Below are 21,041 nucleotides of genomic sequence, written 5' to 3'. Positions count from 1 at the left end.
TATGGCTATTTCTTCAAGTTGCATTTTCTGCTAAGTGAATGTGATCGGACCCTTCCCCCTCTATGCTATACTCAACCCAGTCTATTCACAAATTCTTCATGTGCGTTCTATTTGAAACTCGTTCAAAATCTTCACTATGTCCTTGTCAGCTGAAGAAATTGCGAACGAAACTTAAGAACTTATCTTATCCAAATTTTCGGTTTTGCCGCTCAAACCGTCCCGTATCCCACGATAGACTTATCTATTCACCCACGATCTAACACGATCTCCACTTTTCAGTACGTGGGTGACACATGTCAAGCGAATGAGAAGGGTCAGGGGCACGTTCGTCCTAAATCTTTGGGCAAACAATTTTTCACTACGACTATGAATACCCCCTCACCCCTTCCTCACTTCCTTTACTCCGCTCGACCGCTCTCTCTCTCTCACTTGAGCTTCTCAAACCCTAGCGCCGCCGCTACTCCATCGTCATCGGTGAGGAAGAGTTCACTGCCTCGACCTCGTCGCCGTCGTACTCGCGCCGGCCATGGAAATCTTCACTCCGCCGCCACCGTAGCTGTCTTCCTCCGCCGAGTTAGGGCGTGGAAGATCCGAACTAACGAGCCTCAAATCTACACTTCTCAGTTCGTCGTGTTCTTCGTCAAGGGTAATTAAAAGTTACTTTTTTACTGCCCTCTTTGATTCAAATTTTCTCTACAAAATCTTCAGAGGTGTTTTATTCTTCAAATCCTCACACACAAAACACCTCACTAGTCATCTGTTCTTGATTCATTTCTCTAAGCATCATTTTTCTTCAAGATTCCTCAATTGTGTGGATCCTCGATCTATACAACTCTGGAACCTAAGACAAAGAACGCTTAGTGAAATTCTTCAAACCTCAAACTTGTTCTTTTTGAAAACCTTCTGAGAACGCATATGACCTCTCCAAATTCCTCGCAACTATACTCTGTTCACAGGTACTCATGTCCGCTGCTGAATCACTAGGTTCTCATCAACTTAACTCATTTGCAGCGTTCCTCGAAGAAAAGTTGCATACTTCTTCAGAGAATTCCATTGTTCAAATTCCTCAACTGAAGAATATGGCAGACGGTAAGAAGCCACATAAAGGAGGAAAGAGGCCTGAGGTCATGACTGCGTTTGAAATACCTGAGGACATCTATGCTGACTATTGCACACCTGATGAGGTTAAGTTCGGAAAGGAAAACAAAAATCAGCGCAAGGTGCGCATACAAAGGATTGAAAGGAGATGGGCAAGAGAATGGAGGGAGTACAGGTATGTAACTCCAAAGTATATGAAGAAATTCGCACTAAATCCTCCATGCCCAAGAGCTCCATTGGCACCTGGCCAAGAAGCTGACCCCACCAGCATCAAGCATGGTGAGGATTTCCCTGAAGAATGGGCCAAACGCCAAGCCAAGTTGGCAAGACAAGCCAAAGAAGTAGTGAGGAAATTCAATGAAGACTCTGCTACTGCTGCTGCCACTGAGGCCTCTGTCAAGCCTAGAAAATCAATGGCAAAGAAGCCAGCTCACAAGCCAAGTGCTTCACCAACTGTGCCCTCGCGGCCAAGTTCCTCAGCAATGCCCTCACGGCTAGAATCTTCAAAACCCTCACGGCCAGATTCTTCAAAGCCCTCATGGCCAGTTCCTCATGCTGCTCCTGCTCCTCCAAAGTCATCAGCTCCTCCCCGAAAGTCCTCAGCTGCTCCGGCAAGGTCCTCAACACCTATACATCTGGCCACGTGCCAAAGGACTGCAGGCATCTCTATTGCCTCTGGTGTCTCAGCGAGTTCCTCAGCTGCACCAAACTCTTCATCAGGCCCCACTCTGCTGAAGACAAAGGCAACAGCTGGCCGAGGTCCTCGTCCAAGTCTGAAGAAGAAACATGTTGCCTTCCAAGTGCCATCTGACGATGAAGCTGATGATGATGAACTTGCACAAATCATCAGAGACAGACAAGAAAGGGCCGCTAGAGCCAAAGGCACAAATGTACCACTGCTTTTGGATCCAAGGGCGATCCTCGATTACATTGATCTCTGGCACAAGGACCCAAACACTCCTATGCCTGATTTTCATTTGACTCCTGGCCAAAGTCACATGCTGACCCATTTCATCACTGAAGAGAAATGGAAATTTGAGAAGGCTAGACAAATCAAGAAGGCTCAGTTCAGGAAAGAGAAGTTCTTGAGGAAAAACGTTGTCAAAATGACAACCAATGAACTCCTCAAGATCCAAGCTGAAATCAAAGTCCTCAGCGATGATTTCAATGCTTATTATGCTGATTGGCAAGGAGCCAAAGTCAGGTTCGTTAAACTGACTGAGAAGTTCACCAATGTTGCAGCCCCATCGCAACAAGAAATCCCTCAAGCTGAAGCTTCTACTCAGCAAACTGAAGAACATGCCAGCACCGCTGATGACTTTCAGGCTGCTGATGAAAATGCTAGTTCCAGGGCTGATGACTCCATTCCAGCCGCTGAAGAAATTGCCAGGGCATCCACTAGTGGTGCGCCTGAAGAAAATGAAGAAGTCAGGGCAACTGCAACAGTTGCGCCTGAGGAAATTCAAACAGATTCCTCAGCTCCTCCTGCGCCTACACCAACTCCTACCCTTCCATCTGCATCAGATGTGAAGAAGACCAAGGCTGTAGAGCTAGCTGCAGTGAAGAAAAGGAAAGCATCAGCTGCTTCAGATTCTTCAGCTCCGAAGAAAATGAAGCCTATGACCAGCTCGTTTAAAAATCCGATTGATGTTTTTCCGATTTCCACCATGCCATCAAAGGACCTTGTTCCTTTTGGTGAAGAATATGTGATCCCTAGTGGATCTGATGAAGAAAATCATTCTGCTGCTTCGTCAGAGCAGATTGATGAAGAAATTGAAGTGGATGCGATCCCTTCAACGCCTGTTGCTTCCTCGTCAATGCCTCAGTTCACAGCTGAAGAGGCTGGCGTTGAAGAAATTGAAGATGAAGACATGGATATTGGATGCACTACGCCTGTGATGAATGATGACTTTTGGGAAAGTTAGCTTCCCAATTCTCCACTCTTCACCCCAATACAACAAATACCTCAGTCCCCCGCACCAACCGTTCAGATGGGCTCTGGAGAAACTCATCCCACCTCATCTATGCATGAAGAAATTCCAGCCACTAGTGCTGAAGAAACTGCTGCTGGTGATCCTTTGAACACGCAGAATGCCACTAAAGAGGAACCAGAAATTCCTCAGCCTGAAGAACTGGAGATTGCGATTCCTGAGGTTGTGATGCAACTCACTGACACTCCTCTGCCCAAGCGAAAGGATCCATTCTCAAAGAAGCAAAAGTTCAAGGCTGAAGATTTCTTCAGCGAGCATGTGTTCTTCATAGATTACAACCCCTATGATTCTGCTCGCATAAGGAAGAGGCATTTCTGGACTGCTAGTCAAGCCAATTTCTATTCCTCAATGCTATTCAACAAAGACAAAGTCTTCGATCATGCACACATTACTCACGTGGACATGGAATCTTTGTCGGTCTTCGAGCCAGTCCTCAGTGTTCTTCATGATGCTGGATTGCTGAATTTCTGCACTGACATCTGTGATTGGAATGAAGAACTCATTCTTCAATTCTATGCAACGCTGCACATCACAGGAAATTCTGAAGATGTGAACTCATGGGTGCTGGACTGGGTGTCAGAAAATACTCACTACAAGGCACCAACAACTGAATTGCTTCATGCCCTCCCACTCAGTCCTCCCCCTGAAGGTGCTCATTGCATCTACAATGAACCTGAGCTTACAAATCATTACATGCAAGTGCTGATGAAGCCCTTGAAGCCAGGGCAGCCCCCTCGAACAAAATTCCTCGTCAAGGAATTACTGTATGTGCCTCGGACTGTCTATCGCATTCTGAGGAAGACAATGAGTCCTATCAAAGGCCACGACTCAAATGATGAAGAAGTCGTTGGCATCATGAAGAATATGCTTTTCAATATCATTCATGGTGTTCCCGTCAACTTCCATGATTTCTTCATGAGGACTCTAGTGAATATTGCTATGTCACCATTTGAGCTGAAGCCTTATGCACCATGGATTATGAGGTTCATCAGGACAAGGTCTTCACTCAATTACAAGGCTGATACTCTGAACCATGGCAGCTACTTGCCTCCAATTGAAGTCCTCAAACGGACATTTTCCTCAGCTGATGACAAAGGCAAGGCAACTGCTGTGATAGATGAAGGCATTCGTCCATTGGATGGTCAATTTCGCAAGGCTGCATCCTACTCCACCAATGATGACTATGCCACACATGACTCTGCCGCCAACACCTCTGCCAAGCAAATTCCTCAAGCCACAACACCCAGGGTGATGACTGATCGTGAGTTACTCCTCAGTCTTCATCAGAAAGTTGATCGCAATCATAAATGGGTCAAGCGTCAGTTTGGTTCAATTCTTCACAACATGACCTCAACACACAATGCAGTGAAGAAAAACCACTACTACCTCCATGAAACCTTCAACCGTACCTGGGCTTTTCTATCTCATGTCTATAGCGCAGAAGATCTGAAGAGAATGGGTCTCAAGGAAGAATTTGATCGGTCCGCACCTCCACCGAAGAAATTCAAGAAGGTCAAGGTTCCTTCCTTGGTGGCCAGCTCCTATTCTTCATCGCACGACACTGATGAAAATGAAGACTTGGACGACACTGCGGCAGGCCCTACTACGACAACCGACCCCGACAACGCTGACGCTCCTCCATCAACTTGATATTCTTCAGGGGCGTTAGTCCTCAGTTTTGATCCTTTTAGTCATTCGATGACAAAGGGGGAGAAATTTGAGTTAGTCTTCAAGCGGGTCTATTATATGGGCATTTTTTTGCTAAGTTACAACTCTCGCTCTTCTGAAACTTTTATTGGATCGAGTTGTAATCTTAAACCCGATGGTGCTCTGATACTTTTGATGCACTGTGCTCTGATACTCTTGATGCGTTATTCTGCATGCTTGTTCCTCATTAATATTATTGCATGCATGCTGAATTTCATTAGGCACCATATTTCTTCATGCATTTCAAATTCTTCATATTATATGTCAAATGCATGTATGAATTACAAGATATAGGGGGAGATCTCCATGATTCAACTCTTCAAGTGTGCATTGCTTCAAAAGAAAATTCCTCAGTATGCACATCTTCAGGGGGAGTTCTTCTATATCTTGCAATCAAATTCCTCAATATCAGTACTTACACTTCATATGTTTATCCCCGTTGAAAACTTAACCTATATTGTCATCAATCACCAAAAAGGAGGAGATTGTAAGTGCATCTAGTGCCCCTTAGTGATTTTGGTGTATTGAAGACTTATAGGTTAAGGGACTAATGTGTTTATGAGTGTACACAGGTCTATAAGTCTATGAGGAGTTTGATATTTACCCAGAAAGTCGACCCCTAAAAATGAATATCTTCGACTGAAGATTTTGGTATTCCTGAAGACTTTCATGAAGACTTTGAAAGTGAAGAAATTGGTGTGTCTGTGAAGACTTGATATTCATGCGAGGAATATGAAGCTTGAAGACTTTCGTTTTCATAGTTTTGTTTTTCTCTTTCTTGAGTCATAGGAAACACCATACTGTTAAAGGGGGTCGAGGAAATACTAAGGAAAAATTTCCATGTGATGCTCAACTCAAAATCCTACACCTACCAATCCCTTCGAGTGAAGCCATTGGAAATCTCATACAGTTCAGTCAATTTCTTCAGTGACAGAGACGAAGTTCTTCTGGTCGCTGAGGAATTTGTTCTGACTGAGGGGTTAGGAATTCGACAATGCGGATTGCCTACACAGTGAGGAACATGATAGCCCTGAGGAATTTGAGAGTTAAATTTCCAACCATTGCTGTGATGCGCGCCAGCTGTCCCAAAATATCTTATCCACCTAACGGTCATATCATTGAAGGGCATTTATGTCTTATCATGTCGGGCTGCTCCCTAGGCTATAAATAGCCGCCCCCTACAACCACTAGCTGGTTGGCTGCTCCGAGAGAAACTGACACTTGTCATTTGAGAGCATCCCATCCTCCGAGGACTTTGAGCGAAAATCATCGAGTGAGGAAAAACCCAAACCCAAACACCTACAAACTCAAAGTGATTGAGCATCACTGAAGGTATTGATCCTGCGTGGATCCGACGCTTGTTACCTTTGAAGACTGTGCTTCTTCCAGACGGTTAGGCGTCATGGTCTAGAGCATCCAAGAGGAATTGTGGATCGCCGAGTGACCGAGTCTGTGAAGGTTTGGAAGTCGCCTGAAGACTTACCACGAGTGATTGGACGAGGTCTGTGTGACCTTAGTTCAAGGAGAATAAGGTGAGGACTTGGTGTCCTAAGCTGCGTGCTCAACGACTGGGTGTCCGGGACTGTGTGTCCTCGAGTTTAAATACTCAGCCGCTCCAACCAGACGTACAACTGAGACAGCAGTTGGAACCGGTCTACCAAATCATTGTCTTCACCAACCTTACTGGTTCTATTTCCTCAACTCTTTCATTCCCTCATTACTGTGTTGAGTGATAGTTCATATCTGTGTTTGAAGACTTTGACTGAAGACTTTCTCAATTTCCTCAGTTCAATTTCTTCATTCTGTTTGTCTTCATCTTGTGTTATCCTGTGTTTACGCTTTCTGTACTCTATGCGTGTCTTCATTTCATCATGATGACCATGCCTGTATTCTGTTATGCTTACTTCTGAGTACTTATTCCGCTGCAAGTAGTTCTTCGCTTAGGAATTTCCTCACCGGCAAATTCCTTAGTGAAGAATTCATAAAAATCGCCTATTCACCCCCCTCTAGTCGATATAACACACTTTCAGGGCGGCGCTTTAGCGCGAGCCATGTGAGAGAAAGGAGTGCGCGGGAACAAGTGGGAGGCCTTCTGGCATGGGTCGGACATCGAGGGGCATCGACTGGTGCGCAGGGGAGGCTCGAGGTAGTCGGGGGATGTGGCGTCAACAGTCGGGTTCCCTGCCAGGTGCTCCAGAGCGCGACTTTGTCCGGCATCCATGGCTTTCCCGTGTCCTCGTGTGTCCACTTGTGTCTGGAGGTTGCAGGAGGTGTGGGCAAAAGCCTTGGGGACCCTTGGATGCTGTGGAAAGTTGATGGGAGCGAAGGAGGCTGAGAGAGAGGGAGGAATTCACTGTCCAGAGAAGAAAAAATGGGGTTCTTCCCCCTTCATCATTGCTCCTGGGGCAGAAAAGCATACAGGGGGTAGAGGGGGAGTAGGAGGGGTTATGGTAAAAATCTCAACCCAAGGAGATTAGTGGAAGGGGCCTAAACATGAATTTTGAGTTTCTGTGAGAAGGTGTTTGATGTTGGTTTGAGATATCTAGGTTACTCAACTTGCTTTGAGACTTAACAGGAGTGAGTGGCATCACAAATTAGTAGTGTCCACCGGTTTTGAGGTCAAATGGAGAAAGTGTCCAATGCAACTTTTGTAAACCCTAGAAATGGACATAAAATGTTTTTTTCTTTAGATCCAACTGGTCTACCCTGTTCTCCTTGATGCATCACTTGGTCTAGGTGAATTATTAGTCCATTTGAACATGTGTACCAAGTTTGAACTCATTTGGACATGTTTGACATTGTAAAGTTGATCAAACTTGGAAATGAACAGGGGATGTTTTGAGAGGGTTTGGTGGGGTTGCCATGAGACCTGGCAAGATCATTCCATAGGTCAATTATGACAAGGTAGAATTTTCTTGGAATTTATGGAGGAACTTTCCTTCGTAAATATTTCAAAAGCTTGAAATATCCAGAAACGGTTTTTGAGGGCTTTGACCTATATTTTGCTCATGACCATGTGTTGAAACTCATATATATGGACAATATATGTCCAATTAGCTTCCCTAAACTTTCTCAAATATTTTTGAAACATTAAAAATAGTTTTAACCTATTAAAGACTATTAAAGACCATTTCTGGCCTTAAGAAAAACCTTTAGATAAAATAGCAAAATAACTTTTAAAATTATATTTTTGTGGTTTATGGGAGTCCTATATCTAATAGGAGTCAAATATAACTTTTGAAATATTTTTCACAACCCAAAGTTAGTACTTGTAGTTCAAGCCTTAACTCAGGTTTTTTTTGAAAAACTTAATTTAGAAAATACTTTTTGGCCAAATTATTTTTGTAAGAGAACACTATTCTGTCCTATACACATGGCATGATCATTGGGCAAAGTTTTGGACCAAGGAGATGAAGTATAGGAGGTGGAGCTATGTTTTGGTTTTCATGAGCACTTGAAATCACAGTAAAAAATCCAAATCAAATAAAAAGCCAAATGATGTAAAAGTTTTTGTTGGTCCAATTTTTCATGCTTTATTAATGCAACGACAATGTTACAAAACACTGGGTGTGACATTTCGCATTTTAACATTAAAATTGAAATTCAAGGGGTAAAATGGTGAGGAAAATAGCAAAAAACAAAAGCCCCAAACAGCCCACAAAACCAAAAAGCAACGCGGGCCAGCATGCAGCCGGCCCATGTGGCCAGAGGGAAGGAGAGCTCGCCCACAAGATACCCCTATACAAAAATGTATTAAAAAATATGTTCCCGATGTATACAAAAATGTACAATATGTATTAAAAAAGTAAAAATAAAAATATGTATGTGTTCAAAAATTTTAATCATGTATTTGGAAAACGTTACATGTGTATATAAAAAAAGGTTCCTGATGTATATGAAAAAAATGGACATACAATATATATGTTTTAAAATATGCTAATGATGTGTATGAAAAATGGTCAATGTGTATGGAAAAAGTAGATGTAAAAAATAGTCCCTCCGATCCAAAATAAGTGACGTGGTTTTAGTTTTCAAATTTGAACTAAAACCATGAATCCAAAAGAAGTGTCATGATTTTAGGTCAAATTTGAACTAACACGACGACACTTGTTTTGGACCAGAGGGAGTATAAATTTTTTTAAAAATGGATCATGTTTTTGGAAAATGATAAACTTGTATATAATAAATGTTTGTGATGTATATGAAAAATGTTGGATGCATATGTAAAAGGTTGGCACCAAATTATACATTTTAAAAAATATTAATAATGTATTTGGAAAATGTTAATGTGTACAGAACAATGTTTAAGATGTATACGCAAAATGTTTGTGTAATTGGGAAAAATGTTAAGCATTTATAAAAACCCATTCCTGTTATGTACGAAAAGAGAAAGAAAAAAACCAATAAAAATGGACAGAAGAAACAATAAATTAAAGAAACCAATGAAAACCAGTGCAAAAGAATGAAAACAGTGAAAACCAAAAAAGAAACAATAAAAAGAAAGAATGAAAACCAGGAAAGAAACAAAGAAAATGAAAGGAAAATACAAGAAATAGGAAACATATAAAATCATTGAAAATGAGAAAGAAACGAAAAAAACCAGAAAAGGAGAAAAACCTGTAAAACTGAGAAAAGAAACGGAAAACCCGATTGAAAAACAATGAAAAAACACCAAAACGGAAATCTGGTGATGAAACCAAAAACCAGAAGAAAAGACGAAAAGAAACGAAAAAAAAACCCCAAAGGAAACCGAAGCGAACAGCGAACCAGCGGCGAGCTAGCGAGGTATATACGGGGATGGGCTGGCCCAATCTTGTGGCTCGGAGGAAAGCTTCCATCTCGCGTTGAGCGAGATACAACTCTCGTGGTACTACAGAACGATTGGTCCTTCTTCAAAGAAGAAGAAAAAAGCAGAGGGATCGGCCGGGATTTGGGCCTGCGTCTTGAGGCGAAGGAACCCTACCGAACGAACGAGGCGACGGGGTGACGGCGCACGAGCGGACGGACTCGGTGACTCCGGCGACTAGTCCGACGACGACGAAGGACTTCCCTCAGGTAACTCACCTCCTCCTTCCTCTCCCTCCTCTCCATCCAGCCCTGCCGCCCTAGCCCCGACGGAGGCGGCTCCCTCCGTCTCCCCCTGCTCGTCTTCCATCGCCTGCGGCGACCTGCAGCTTCCGCTCAGGTTGCTCCCTCTCTTCCCTTGCAGTCGCCCACTCAGAGCGTACCTTAGACCACGGGAGCCACCCAATCCCCTAGGGATTGAGCCTCTTCTAATCCCTCTCCCCCTCTTTCTTTGGGTAACATGAGAATAACACACAAATCTTACGAGCAGATTGCAGCTGAACCAAATACTGTTTTTGCATTAAACATTATTTATTTAGGCAGCTTTCATCTATACAAAACACTAGAAAGAATACTGTACCCTATTGATTACTCAATAAGAACTACCTATTTGCAACTTTATTTAGAGTAAAAGGTAGTGATGGAATTTTCAACAGCAATTATCCTATGAGTCCAGACTATTTCAAGCTAAATACGTGGATACAAGAAAATGTTGTTCCAAATATTCAATCTCAAATAGTACAGATTAAATTGTACACCTACCCAGGCAGTCATACAAGCAAACCACCCATGCTTCACAATTGTAATCATATAATGTGTAGTAGAACATGGGCTGCAAAAGGATTACATACATGTCGAACACATTGTTGCCAGTCATAAAACATCATTTACAGACAGAGATTCTACAGTCCACAGCCATGAGGCCACGTGACTACTGATCCAACCGACAATGTTGAATTGTCTCCTCCCTTATGAAAGAAAAGAAGATGGTGTTAACAAGAATTATACCAAGCTGATTCCACACTGGACAAAACATGACCACCATGAGATCATCTAAGTTGCAATGGATATATTATCACACAGTGAACCATTTGAGTGTACTGAACGACCACAAATGAACAATATTGACAAACAACAATACCAAGTAAGTTGTGAAATTAATGGATACGCAAGCAACTGGTATGATTCGGATGTGAGTACCAGTGGAAAAAGATCATGAAAATATTTTTTGATTTCATTTTCTGTGTGTGCGCTTCTGTCAGCTGAGCTCCACACCAAGTTTCACCTGCTTCAGCTGAATAGTGTCTGTGAGCATGAGGTACAGTGGCTACTACTGCCCAGGTGTTTGTACACAAACTACACATACTTAGGAGGTCCCTGGTACATTTACATTACTAAAGGGTGGTAATTGTAGTACATTACTACCACACTATCTACTATGAACAGGAGGTCCCTGATTCATATGATCTGCAAGCACAAAAAACATACTCCCTCCGTCCCTTAATATAAGACGTTTTTTGACACTAGTGTAGTGTCCAAAAACATCTTACATTATGGGACGGAGGGAGTAGATCAGAACTGTGTAAGCATGCTAGTTGATTTTTGGATTGTTGCACATCTAGAAATATTGTTAGTAAGTGAGCATTCTCACCCACATTCACACATGAGATCCAAAAGTACTTTTCTATTTACATATATCATACAGAACACAGAGAGCACATGAGCTTATACAGAGAACATATGAACTTATACATGCACACAGAACATGGTGCTTACACATGCACACAGACTCAGATATTCGTCATCACAGAATAATCTAGGACCAAGTCCACCACCCATTGCTATCTAGTTTCTAGCAAAGCCAGTACATGAAATATTAGCTATGTAGTTTTTTCTTTTAGTAAACGACCCAACTTCATTGAATAACTAAAGAGAGTACATCAAGTTGAAGACACTGAAACACACACAAACTATCTTTCATGGCAAGTCTAATGGCATTACAATCTCTATCTATTCTCAAACACACATTAGTTTAGGATTCCCATTTTTATTTATCCATATAACTATGTTTTTAGATTTGTGTGCTATGCGAAGTGTCCTTCCGTTGAATCATAAAGAGGAGTCTGGGTAAGTTTAAGACAGGGACAGTTTTCTTAAGCTAAGCGCATTATAAATGGCTGCCGTTGTGCTGCTTGCATTTTGTTTGGATCAACCAATGAATAATCAAAGCTCCCAGTAAGCGCTATGGCCTCTTCCACCTTAGAATCAGAACATCCTGGTGGTTACGCTAAGGGCGAGTTCCCTATCCTTGGTCCTTGGACTCTTACCACCCAAGCACAGAACTCTATAGTTCAGCACTATGTTGCTTCCTTTCTTTATTTGATTCTCCAACTTGTATTGGTCCACTTAGTTTGAGGAAGAAGATTTGGAGGGAGTACAACACTGGATCATGTTATTTTCATTCGAAGTGTAAGAAGCAGCGCCTAGTTAGTCTTTTGAAATCCATTTGAGATGCATATCACTTGTTTAACAGGCATGTGAAACCCTAGCATATCAACTGAACTCAAGTGTGATGGCCAATGGATGTAATTATTTTTTAACTAGTCTTTACTAGAAAGTATCCCAGGGGCTGTATTGTATAACCAAGGCTTTAGGACGCAGTTGCCATGGTGGAAAAATTCCGGGTTAAAATCTGGATGTACTTCTGAATTTACTCCACCTAATTATCATTTCGAATTCCAATTTATTATGTGTTAAGGGTAACAAAATGAGAAAATTCTAGCATTTGTAAGAATTCAAATTGACAGATTTTTCACCTTTTTCACTCTAAAGACAGAATCATAGAATGGATTTGAGCTTGAAATTTTATACATATGTAATTGAACCATGAAGTACATTTTGCATAAATAAAATCCATATATTTTTGTGACTTGTGTTAGTTTCAGTGACCACAATTGCACCCAAGCCCTCGGTCCATACAGTATGAACCCAGTGTCCCCTAGTGTGTATAATGATCAATGCTAAGAAAGATTTGCCCCTTAGTGCGATCTAGTAAATCTGCCCGTTATTGAACTGTTGAATTGCTGTTTAATTGATATAGATACTGCTGGGTGCAAGATGAACACTAACCGTGGGAGGAGCCGTAGTCCAGTTGAAGTCAAGGATGGCCACTCTAAGGGGAGTGAGGGTTATGGAAGGAAAGATAATGTGAGAGATCTACAGAATGATAGTCATGCCAGACCAGGCAGAGGTCATGAGTTTGTTAGGCATTCTGATAGGCATTCCTACGGAGCATCACGTGAATCCAGGAGGCATGATGATTATAGGAGGTATCATGATAAACGTGCTGATGATGAAAGGAGCCATCCTAGAACTTCTCGGCCAGATCGGGAGTCAAAGGCTGACATTTACTATGATCCTTCAAAGCGTGATGGCACATCTGATAGATCACATGGTGATTGGAGAAATGCTGACAGCAGGTATGGGGGCAAATCTGTTAAGCGAGAGCAGAGGAGTAAGAATCAGGAAAAACATGAGTCCCCACGTGAATACCGTAGACATGATGTCACAGAGTATGAGAAAGATGCTGATTTAAGAAAGGAAACCTACTCTTCCAGAAGGTATCCAGAAGAAGGTGAAAGTAAAAACAAGGAAAAGTTCAAGCAGGACGAAGCTCTAAAGAAGAGAAGTGGCAAGGAAATCGAGAAAAGCAGCTGCGCAGCAGAACCTGAGTTAGAAACTAGGCAGAAGAGAAGAAGCTTATTCAGTTCTGTTGGTCCAGATGTTGAAAATGAACAGCACATGGAAATGGATACTTCAGGTTAATATTTTGTTTCTTTTGTTAGTTCTGAAAATTTCTTGTACTGACACACTGATGCATTATTCTATTGAGATGTGATTATGGACTTCTTGACCTTAAACATAGTTTCTGCTAATTCTGCATCAGGAATTAAAGAGGAAACCATGAATCATCTGAATGCAGCAAAAGTTGCAGCAATGAAAGCTGCTGAATTAGGTGAGTCCCCTCAGTTTGTTGTCAATATTTTTTCTTTCATTTTTGCACCATCTCAAGGATCTATGTCTTCATTAGTTAAGGTTCTTCTGTGCTATTTCTTGAATTTGATGTGTGCACCTATTAAAAATATGGTTTTGTGTGAAATAAAGTGGGTATAGTATATTTGTTGGCTGAACATTTCTTGGTTAGCACAAGAATTTGGTTCCATGATGGTCCAGTGATATGACTAAGATGTTAACTCTTCCATGATACTAGATCAGAGCTATGCAATCTTCCACTTACATGACTGACCACCTCCTTTCATGTTCTATTGCAGTGAATAAGAACATTGTAGGATTTGGAGTCGGAACTGGGCGGCTATCCACTGACCAGAAGAAGAAGCTGCTCTGGGGTAACAAAAAGAATAACCCTCCAGAGGTATATCTTCGTTAGCATCTATTTATTTTGAACTTGCTTCTTTCCATACCACTATTACTGCATACCATACTTTTGCAACATATTTTTACCTTCGTCCTAATGCTTCAGACAAGTACTCACTGGGACTCAAATCTGTTTTCTGATCGGGAGCGCCAAGAGAAATTCAACAAACTCATGGTAATTCCTTCAAGATCTGTAATTTTTGAAATATAGTACTGATCTGAATTCTGCTGAGCAACAACATATATACCCCATTACTCTGCGATGCACTAACACATTTTTAGAGTCTGAGGATGCCTTGGCCTAATGCAGGGTGTGAAGAGCAATGCCTCTGCCTCAGTTCAAGAGAGCAAGGCCGGCATCAAGGAGGAGGGTCCAGCAGAAGTCAAGAAACAAGAGGAGCTCGACACCGACCTGGAGAAACTCTATGTAGCAGGCCTGCGACGGAGAGATGGCCGAACCGTTGGTCTCGGCCTGTAGGGAACTCTGCCTGCAAGTGTCAAGTGCCTCCGATGTACACGCTTCGTTGGCTTGTTTATCCTTACTTGTGGAAATTTGGCTGTCAGTTTTGCATCGACTGTAGAAACTTGTTATTATATTATCATCGCGTGTCTCATAAACTGTTATGTCTGCTTGACACTTGTATCTTCTCACCCGGGAGGACTTGTGCACTTAGATGTCTGCTTTGCTTGCCCTTTGATGTCAATATGAGTTTCCGGATAAAAAAAAAGTTATGGATAGACTATAATGAGAATTACAAAGGAGCTGTCTAACTAGATCGATCTGGCAAATATATAGCCGGGAGGAGAGTGAGGCGTTTTGGTGACCGGGCTCCATGGAGGCTGACATTTCTGAAAAATTCAAAATTCAAACTTTCCGGTTTTGAAAAAGTTGAAACAAATATGCAAGTATACAAGGTTGAAATTTCCTCCCTTTGTTCCTGAATATAAGTCCTTAGAGATTTCAATATGAACTACATAAAGATGTATGTAGACATATTTTAGAGTGTAGATTCACTCGTTTTGCTCTATATGTAGTACATATTGGAATCTCAAAGACTTATATTATAAATGCGACCTGTTCAAAAAAGAAGTTCATGGGCCCCACCCACCCTTTCATGAGGTGGTGATCTTGACCAACAAAGCGACTAAATCATCTCCGGACCCTGATGTGTCGAAATCCCTGCTCGGCTCGCCGACATTGGTAGCGGCGGCACCCATGGGTGTCGTTTCCCTTCTTGGAGGCGCTGCCATGGCCTCTGTGTGCCCCGGCCTCTTCGAGCACCAGGGGAACCCTTGGTCTGGTTCTTCGGATCGGATGACGGCGTCATCATGATGTCATTCCCCTTCTTGAAGGCGCCATCTTGCTTGCTCGCGACATCCTCGGTGTTGGATTTAGAGATGTTTGATGTTTTGGAGGTTCGGCTTGCCCCTCTACTTGGGTCTTGCTTGGTGGTTTAGTTGTGGTTTTTTCTTTTCTTCAGGTAGAGAATCCCGTGTCTGTCTGCTCCGGGTCCCATGCCCACGTCTTCTCATGTATGCGTGTGTGCTATGTGTTGTACCCTCTTATGTACTTTTCTGCTTTCCTTCTATCAATGCAATGATACACAAGCTTTGCGTATTCATAGAAAAAAAAGAATAAATACTATCATGTGCTGAAAAGCCCCAGATTTTTTTTCAGAACCATCATTTCAATGCATTTCGTTCGAAGAACTTACACACATGTACATTATGCCTCCATGTATTTCTTTTTTTTTTAGATTTTTGAAAACGTAGAAATATGAATTTTGAAAATTGCAAATTGAGGCCTCCATGTAGCTCGGCCTCCAAAAGCAATTTTCCGGAGAGGGATGGCTATATAGCCGGGAGCAATCCCGAGGGATGACATGACCATTGGAGGCAGGGCTACCCAATGTACATGCGACATGTGGCAAAACAGTTGGATTTCAAACACAATTGCTGGATTGACTTGTGGAACAGGTCATCCAACTCATTACCAATGACTTTTAACTAGGTGTCCAGAAGCTAAACGAACTGCTTCGAAGGAGATTTCAAAGTCTTTACTCGAAAAACTAGGTTCGATTGAGCATGCACATACACATTTCAATCTCATAACTAAACTAGAGTCGCCATCCTATGCCACACTGTCAGCGCCACTCCTGCACCAAGCCCAGCTGGCGTCACCGACCAACGGGGCCCACAGGGCAGCGGCTCGCACCACTCACCTGCTGCCCATCGACCACCATGGGCCCAGAAGCCCAACTCTCGGGTGGCTGGGCCGAAATGGACGCGGTGAAGCCCAGCTGCGACAACCACTATTAAGACAACGCGAGGGAGAAGCCAGGCATCCAGTGGATCACCGAACCGACGGCGACACGAATCCTAGTTCATATTCCTTCATGTTTCTTCCCCAATTCCTGTACTCCTGTTTGTCATCGCATCAACTACATTAATTCAGAGCAATAGATCGCCTCTCCTATCACTACTCTTACATCTAGTATCAGAGACCAGTCCACCGCCCCCTTCCGCTCGTCAATCTAGCGCAATTTATAGAAACCAGAAGCACCTATCAGGGCCGAGCTCTCCTTGAATTGATGGATCCGTCGATCTAGTCCTTCTTCGACCGGTGGGAGTCACTCATCGAGGCCAACACCAAGGCCCAACAAGCCACGGGGGCCAAGATTGACGACCTCTTGACTTGGCGACCTGATCTGGAGCAACGCATCTCCGAGCTGGGCGCAGCGGTCGCAGCACTGCAATCCGCGACGTCGGCGATGCAACCAGCGAGTGAGGACGCAGCGGCGGGTATGACACTCGTTCCGCCACCGCTAGGGACGCTCGATGCTGGTTCAAGCGCCGGGACCGGCACGGTGCGCGATCCCCATGGGTCTGAGGACCGCGACGAGTTAAACATCACATGGGGGCCGCCGGCGGCGTCGTTCCAGACCCCACCGCCGCTCCCGGCAAACGGTCAGTGCGATGCCCCATCCTCTCCCTCTGCTCTGTCACGCTTCGCACATGCTAGCCAACTCCTCACAGGGCTTGGCCATGCACACCCCTCCATTTCCTTTCCGCGGTTCTCGGGGGAGAACCCGAACCTGTGGAAGACGCTCTGTGAGCAATATGTCCACATGTTCACTATCCTTCCTTCCTTCTAGGTACCCGTGGCAGCCCTGATTTTTTCGGGATCAGCAGCAATTTGCAATCTATTCAGAAACGCATCTCTGAGTATGATTGGGATGCTTTCACTGCGTTGCTTTGCACACGTTTCGGACGCGATCGGTACCAAACACTGATCTGACAATTTTACACTGTCAAGCAGACCACTACTGTTGCTGATTACATTGAGAAGTTTGAATTGATCATTAATCATCTGAGTTCCTATTCTGACTCAATTCATCCATTTTATTTCCTCACGCGCTTTGTGGAGGGGATGTGGAAGGATATACGTGTGGTGGTCTTGGTACAACGGCCACCGGACCTGGACACGGCGTGTGCCCTCACCCTGCTACAAGAAGAGGTGGATAATGGGGTTTTCGGCACCCTTCCCCGACCACCAGAGCCAGCGCCACGGTCAGGGATGGCGCTGCCCCTGCCTCTTCCATTGGCTCGTCCTACGGCTGCAATAGGCGCTACAGATCGCCGCGACACCGGTGCCACGCGAGCAGACACCTCCAAGGTCAGGGCCCACCGCGACTACCAACGCGCCCGAGGGTTGTGCTTCAAATGCGGCGAGCGATGGGGCCCTGATCATGTCTGCCCTACCTCTGTCCAGCTGCACGTCGTTGATGAAATGCTTGAACTCTTCGGCATTGATTCTTCATCTGACCAAGAAGGAGAAGTCCAGCAAGTACACGCCATCTCGCATCCTGCTCTCGATGGCGGCGTGCCACCCAAAGCATTCCAACTATTGGCCACCATGCAAGATCAGGAGGTGCTCATTCTGGTCGACAGTGGGAGCTCTACGTCCTTCATCAGCCAGCAACTGGCCGACCGCTTGTCAGGCTCCCGAGCATTACGCCAACCCTGCCGTGTCCAAGTGGCTGACGGGGGTGAATTGCTCTGTTCTGCATCCATACCAGTGTGCCGCTGGTCGTCCCAAGGGCTGGATTTCACCATGGATTTTAATATCTTGCAACTTGGGGTGTATGACACCATCCTGGGAATGGATTGGTTGGAACAGCACGGCCTAATGACTGTGGACTGGCGGAACAAACATCTGCGCATTCCTACTGCTCTTGGCCCTGCCAGTTTGTTTGGTCATGAAGCTCCGTCCACCCAATGCCATGTGATCAACAACGCACAATTGCAGCAGCTGCACCGCCAGGGGTCTCTCCTGCACATGTGTCTGTTATACCCGGTCAGCAAGGAGCGGGGAGCTCCCGTTTCTGAACCCCAGGACCTGCAACCACTGTTAGCAGAGTTTGCAGATGTTTTTGGTGAACCAGAAGGACTACCACCACGCCATGCCTGTGACCACACTATTCCACTTATGCCGGGGCCTCAGCCAGTTAACATCATACCATACCGCCATAAACCAGAACACAAGACAGAGATAGACAGACAAGTGCAGGAACTTCTCCAGTCTGGGATAATTCAACGCAGCCACATCACCTTCTCATCACCAGTCATTTTGGTCAAAAAGAAGGACGGAACCTGGAGGCTGTGTGTTGACTACAGGCATCTCAACGCCATGACTCGTGTCAGCAAGTTCCCTGTGCCCATCATTGAGGAGCTGTTAGATGAGTTGCACGACGCATGCTGGTTCTCCAAATTGGACCTACGTGTCGGGTACCACCAAATACGGCTGGTTGGGGGGGGGAGTTCAAAACAGCTTTTCAAACACACTCGGGCCAGTATGAATTCAAAGTGCTCTCGTTCGGGCTTGCAGGAGGATCGGGGACTTTCAATGCACGATGAATGACACGATGCATCCTCTCCTTAGGCACTGTGTCTTGCTCTTCTTCGACGATATCCTCATCATCAGCAAAACGTGGGCAGACCATTTGAGCCATCTGAGACAAGTCCTTGAGCTTTTGCGTCGGGATCAGTGGAAGGTGAAGTGATCCAAGTGCAAGTTTGGGCAATAGCAGCTGTCCTACTTGGGCCACGTCATTAGCAGTAACAGAGTGGCCACGGAGCCGAGCAATATCAAAGCGGTAGAGGAATTGGCCTACAACCACTGATGCTAAGGAAGTGTGTCGCTTCTTGGCACTCGCGGGGTATTGCCACAGGTTTGTCCGGGGATTCGGGATCATAGCTTGTCCCCTGTTCGACCTCCTGAAGAAAGGCGTTCCCTTTGTTTGGACCAACAACACCAACCAAGCATTCTGCTTACTGAAACAACAAATGTTATCGGCACCTGTCGGGGGGATGAACCCCGGGTAGGCAACGGAACCCAGATCCTTTTCAAAAACAACAGGGCCGACGTCGCCCCTCAAGCCGGCACGCGCTTGGCCGGGTCGCTCGACCCGGCCAGGCCCTGCGACCCGGCCGAACTCTCCAACCCGGCCAGGCACCTCGACTCGGCCTCAACGACCGGTACAAGACAGCCGAACCCGGCACAACCAAGGCTTCCCCAACAAGCCAACTCCACCCTTGGCGTGATCCGCAACCCAGCCACGGGTCAGCTCCCGTCCCATCCAGGCCGTGCGATGGGACGAGTCTTCACTGATGACCGAGGCAACAGTGCCCCGCCCATGCCTCTGGTCAGCCGGAGCGTGGCAACAGTGCCCCCACCTAACCGCTGACCAGGGCCGGCATGGCTACAGTGCCCCCATCATCACTGCTGACGACAACAAGCGGTGACCTGACGGAGCGCCACTGTACACGACTCGACTCAGCCACTCCCTGACGATCGACAAGATGGCGCACAGTCCCCCTAGGCACGCGAGACCCGCGCCTAGGGGAACCCGGCGAACCACATGCCCCCAGCAGGACCCAGCTCGGGTCCTCAGACGCTGGCGGCCCAGCCCCACAATCTTGTCACATTACCAGTGTACCCCTGGGGGGTTGGCCTATAAAACACCCCAGGAGCCCTCACGAATACGGGCAAGCAAGTAAGCAAGGATAGAGAAATTAGCCACCCGCCAGTAGAATCCACCCAAGGAGAAGGAGCAGCCTAAGCCTTGGCCAGCCTTCCTTCCTCCTCTACACAGCTCCAGGAGCAACTCTATACTGTTATGTATAAACCACACTCGGCAGGACTAGGGGTGTTATCTCTCCAAAGAGCCCCGAACCTGGGAATGTCTTGCGTCCCGCGCTCGCTCATGCCAACCCCGCCTCTGGAGCCCACCAGTGCCCTCGAGCCTCCTCCTCTCTTTAGCCATCCCATGGCATCTGCCGTGCACCCACCACAACAGTTGGCGCCCACCGTGGGGCAGCTCGAGGAGCTGGCCGGGAGCATGCTTCAGACAGGGCTCCTCTCTGACTCCGACGAGCCCGTCATGCTGGCGGATGACGTCATCGACGCACTCGCCGCCTCCTTCACCATGCTGCGCATCTCCGATGCGCCCGCAACCGATGAGTACCCCAGCGAGGTACTCAGCTACTCTGACTCCCCCCTCTCCCTCGGCGGTGGCATTTCCGCTGGGGCAATGGACATTCATGTGGAGGTTTTTGTCACTGGCATCAACGCCTCCACCTCGTCGAGCAAGACGAGGAAGGCTGCCGAAGCCAAGGCCGTAGCGGAACAAACCGAGCCATCCAACCCATTGCGCACCGCGATGCAGAGCCTCCGCGTCCATATCGGCACCTACATCAATGCCACCAACGTCGCTGAGGCCCAAACCCAGCTCGAGGAAAGGCGCCAACAGATGCTGGACCTGAATCAGCAGGCGCCAGCAGATGCTGGACCAGAGACGCTCACCGCCATGCAGCGTCGCCTGGAATCCGCTCTGCTGGAGCGCAATGCCGCCTACGGATTTACGCCTGCCGCGGCCGAGCCAAGCTGGGTCACCGACGTGCGAG

General features: G+C 45.7%; 1 protein-coding gene across 1 annotated transcript; it reads left to right on the top strand.

Annotated features, from left to right (window-relative positions):
• Positions 1-9,627: 9,627 nt before the first annotated feature.
• Positions 9,628-14,813, top strand: LOC123092801 (nuclear speckle splicing regulatory protein 1). Its single transcript, XM_044514628.1, has 6 exons — positions 9,628-9,851; positions 12,742-13,461; positions 13,588-13,656; positions 13,973-14,073; positions 14,182-14,250; positions 14,386-14,813. Exons 2-6 carry the CDS (start codon positions 12,759-12,761, stop codon positions 14,551-14,553), a joined length of 1,110 nt encoding a protein of 369 aa, XP_044370563.1. The 5' UTR covers positions 9,628-9,851; positions 12,742-12,758; the 3' UTR covers positions 14,554-14,813.
• The last annotated feature ends 6,228 nt before the right edge of the window (positions 14,814-21,041 follow it).

The sequence above is a fragment of the Triticum aestivum genome, chromosome 4B (genome assembly GCF_018294505.1).
Source record: "Triticum aestivum cultivar Chinese Spring chromosome 4B, IWGSC CS RefSeq v2.1, whole genome shotgun sequence".
NCBI lineage: Eukaryota > Viridiplantae > Streptophyta > Magnoliopsida > Poales > Poaceae > Triticum > Triticum aestivum.
The sequence above is the reverse complement of the archived record's forward strand: the minus strand, read 5'-3'. Positions and strand labels throughout refer to the sequence as shown.